Raw genomic sequence first — 3,857 nt, 5'->3', positions numbered from 1 at the left:
AGGATACTACAAAGATACACAGGAACTGAGAACACCGCTTGAATCCATATATAGGAATTGGCTGCTTGGGGAATGACCTTGAATGTATATTTTATTCCTTGAACGTCTTCAACATTCTCCCTCAACGTCTAAACATTGAAGCAAGTGTTGTAAGTAACAATATTCAATATATGAGTAGGCAGTCTATACATCTACATCTGGAATGTTTAAACAGATAGCACATTAAGTTTCTAGCTTTACCTATCACTTTACAGGATATACAAAGGACACAGTAAGATGTTTAATGAGGCACCATGAACACGCAACTAGAAAAATCCAAGGAATGAAACACTGCACCTGACAAAGAACCCAGTCTCTTTAACAAATAAATTGTATGGAAAAAATGAAGAAGAATATACTGACTTAAATGATTTAGAAGATATTATCTAAAAGACATTTCACACACAAATAACAGATATAGAGCATATTTGGATCCTGATTCTGACAACCAAAATAAAAAAATAAATAACACCAAGAGGTATATTGAAGACTGAATACATACCTGCTGATGTTAATGAATATATACATTTTTAATATATGAAAATGGTACTTTGGTTATATTTTTAAGTGTCTGTCATTCGGACATAAATACAGAATTATATACAAACAAGACAATATGATCTCTGACATTTGTTTTCCAATAATTTACAGTCGTCAAGGAATAAGGTAGGAATATGGAAGCTGTCATACTGGTTTTGAGATAATGACTTTTATAAAGCTGAGTGATAAGAATATAGGGACCGATTATGTTGTTATGTTACTCCTTTATGTGGGTGAAATTTTACATAAGAGCAAAAGAAAAGTCATATTTAACTTCTGTAATAATGAAAAATAATGAGAATGTTACTATGAAGGCATATGAAATAGATTATTTCAGTATCCTATCTCTGCTGGGTACAACACAGGTGGAGAGGAGTGCACTTAATTTCTCATACAAGAGCATAACATGCAGAACTTTGAGACAGTAACTACTCCTACCTCAGTGAATTGAGAATAGTCACATTATACTGAGATCAAGTCAAAGCTGGAAGACTGGAGATATTTTCCCTGACTAAAGGAAGCCAAAAATGAAATTTTCATTATTTCATAACTTTTCTAATATACAAGATGTGACATTATTGTTTGTAAATGCCCAACCCTTCCCAATCTACAAGCTCACCTTCCAGGACGGAGCCCAGCCCATTTTCACCATATATAAACTGCTGCCGAGAGGCTCATCTCACAGATCTGCTCCTCTCAGCTCTACCCTCCAGCCTCTCACGCTTTCTTCAGCCTTCCCTCTTCAGCAATCATGTCTAGCAAATCCACCGTGAGGAGCCAAAGCGTCAGCCACCGTGGCTTCAGCACCAGCTCAGCCAGAGTCCCAGGGGTCTGCCGCTCTGGCTTCAGCAGTGTCTCTGTGTCCCGCTCCAGGGGCACTGGTGGCCTCGGTGGAGTGTGTGGAGGAGCTGGCTTTGGGAGCAGGAGCCTCTATAGCCTGGGCGGCTCCAAGAGGATCTCCATCGGAGGGGGCAGCTGTGCCATCAGTGGCGGATATGGTGGCCGAGTTGGAGGTGGCTTTGGCTATGGAGGTGGAGCTGCCAGTGGATTTGGTTTTGGTGCCGCAGCTGGTGGTGGCTTTGGGCTCGGTGGTGGAGCTGGTTTTGCTGGTGGCTATGGGGGCTCTGGCTTCCCTGTGTGCCCCCCTGGAGGCATCCAAGAGGTCACCATCAACCAGAACCTCCTCACTCCTCTGAACCTGCAAATCGACCCCACCATCCAGCGGGTGAGGACTGAGGAGCGGGAGCAGATCAAGACCCTCAACAACAAGTTCGCCTCCTTCATCGACAAGGTGAGCCAGGAAGACCTGCCTCCACTGGGATGGCAGGCTCCCCAGACTAGACAATCAATGAATGTCCTACTGGGGTGAGATTCAGGAGGGAGGGAGAAGGGGACTCAGAGGAGCTCTCCCCTGGGATGTCACATGGCCTCCATGTTGACAACAGGCAGAAGGCGATGGAAATCACTTGAAACCACTGGGTCTCTTAATTGTCCTTCATCCCAGCCAGGGAACAATACTCAACTTGTGTTATCCATGAAGCAAAATAAGGCAATGAGAGAATAGAATCGGTCAGCTTTACCTGCTGAATATTCTAAGAGATTAAATAATAATTCCAGTGGAAAACTGTTCTAGGGCTCTGGACATGAGGAAAAAGGTGAAAGAAAAGAAAAAGATTTCTGAATGAATTAAAAAAAAGGGTCAGAAATATTTACATAAAGATAGAAATAAGAAAAAGATTTCTGGCTGAATTAGAAAAAAAGTCTCACAAACATTTACATAAATATAGAAATGCAAAATGTGTAGAACTAGAGCATGACCATTAGGGCATTTGTTATACAGGGCAATCATGCACTAAAGCAGAAGTTAATGGAATCCAGTAATTAACTGAATTGGATTAAATCGCTAGTTTCTGCACATTTAACAGTCCTTTACCTGAGGTACAATTTAAATATAACTTTCCACTTTGTAACAGAGAAATACTATGTTTTTAAATGTCTATTTAAGTATTTTGAGAGAGAGAGAGAGAGAGAGAGAAACTGAAAAAGAGAACAGGAGAGGGTTACAGGTAGAGAGACAGCACAGAGCCTGACAGGGGCTAGATCTCACAACACAGAGATGATGACCTGAGCCAAAATCAAAAATCAGAAGCTTAACTGAATGAGCCACCCAGGCACCCCAGAAATATTTTTCACTAGATGTGTGGTTGCGCTTTTCAATAAAAAGAGAAGAAATGTCGAAAGACGCTGATGGGCCGAATAGCTTAGTTGGTGAGAAGATGTCATAGGTCCATGGAAGAATTTCACACTAAGACCAGTGAGGTTGGAATGAAATAGGGTTGGGGGTGCAACACTGTCAGCCTGACCCTCTGTACGTGGTCTGTAATAGCCCAACCTGGGCGACTACCCAAAGTGCGTGGGCACCTGTCAGGTTACATCTCTTTCTCCCTGGCTTTCTCTGGCAAATAACAATCTTGTCTTCTTCCAGGTGCGATTCCTGGAACAACAGAACAAGGTCCTGGACACCAAGTGGACTCTGCTCCAGGAGCAGGGCACCAAGACCGTGAGGCAGAACCTGGAGCCCTTGTTTGAGCAGTACATCAACAACCTCAGGAGACAGCTGGACAGCATCCTGGGGGAGAGGGGCCGCCTGGACACAGAGCTCAGGGGCATGCAGGACATGGTGGAGGACTTCAAGAACAAGTGAGCACAAGGACAGAAAGGGCTCCATTCCCTGAAGTGCACACATCAAGACTATTGGGTGACTAGGTCAAGATGTGGGCCTGATTCCATAGCAAAACATGTGCATGGAAATGAAACTCACAATTGTTGCCAAAAACAACCCAAAATAGCAAAAAGGTCATAGAGGTGCATGGGGAGAGAAAAAGATAAAAACAATTTAGGGACCCCCAAAAATCATTTTTGTGGCTCACTGGCAGGAAGCTCTTTTTGGGTATATCTCTTTTATGGAAAGTTGGGATTCCAGGACACTTTTTCTGTATCATCCTTGCCACTGGCTCAATTATGTCTTACCCTCTTCTGTGTCTAGATACGAAGATGAAATCAACAAGCGCACAGCAGCAGAGAATGAATTTGTGACTCTAAAGAAGGTGAGCTGCTGAAGATCAGGGGTTCATGTTCCTTTCTAGAAAGAAAGGACTCTTGGCCCCTGCACACATCCAAGAGGGGAGTAGATGGGGAGACTAAAAGGTGTTCAGACTGGGAAGGAAGGCTCAGCTGACTCCAAGGTGTTGGCTTGTTCCCCAGGATGTGGATGCTGC

General features: G+C 43.3%; 1 protein-coding gene across 1 annotated transcript; it reads left to right on the top strand.

The window, feature by feature from the left end:
- The first annotated feature begins 1,148 nt into the window (after positions 1-1,148).
- LOC125920429 (keratin, type II cytoskeletal 6A-like) lies at positions 1,149-3,835 on the top strand. The gene is made up of 3 exons (XM_049627625.1): positions 1,149-1,870; positions 3,065-3,279; positions 3,626-3,835. The coding sequence occupies exons 1-3, from the start codon at positions 1,331-1,333 to the stop codon at positions 3,696-3,698; spliced, it is 828 nt and encodes a 275-aa protein (XP_049483582.1). The 5' UTR covers positions 1,149-1,330; the 3' UTR covers positions 3,699-3,835.
- The last annotated feature ends 22 nt before the right edge of the window (positions 3,836-3,857 follow it).

Source organism: Panthera uncia, chromosome B4, assembly GCF_023721935.1.
Source record: "Panthera uncia isolate 11264 chromosome B4, Puncia_PCG_1.0, whole genome shotgun sequence".
NCBI lineage: Eukaryota > Metazoa > Chordata > Mammalia > Carnivora > Felidae > Panthera > Panthera uncia.
The sequence above is the reverse complement of the archived record's forward strand: the minus strand, read 5'-3'. Positions and strand labels throughout refer to the sequence as shown.

Bases quoted from the DNA above. Each gene is read 5' to 3' on its own strand.
- LOC125920429 (XM_049627625.1), top strand. From the start codon at position 1,331: ATGTCTAGCAAATCCACCGTGAGGAGCCAAAGCGTCAGCCACCGTGGC. The intron at 1,871-3,064 runs GTGAGCCAGGAA...GTCTTCTTCCAG, and splicing joins TCGCCTCCTTCATCGACAAG to GTGCGATTCCTGGAACAACA. The intron at 3,280-3,625 runs GTGAGCACAAGG...TTCTGTGTCTAG, and splicing joins GTGGAGGACTTCAAGAACAA to ATACGAAGATGAAATCAACA.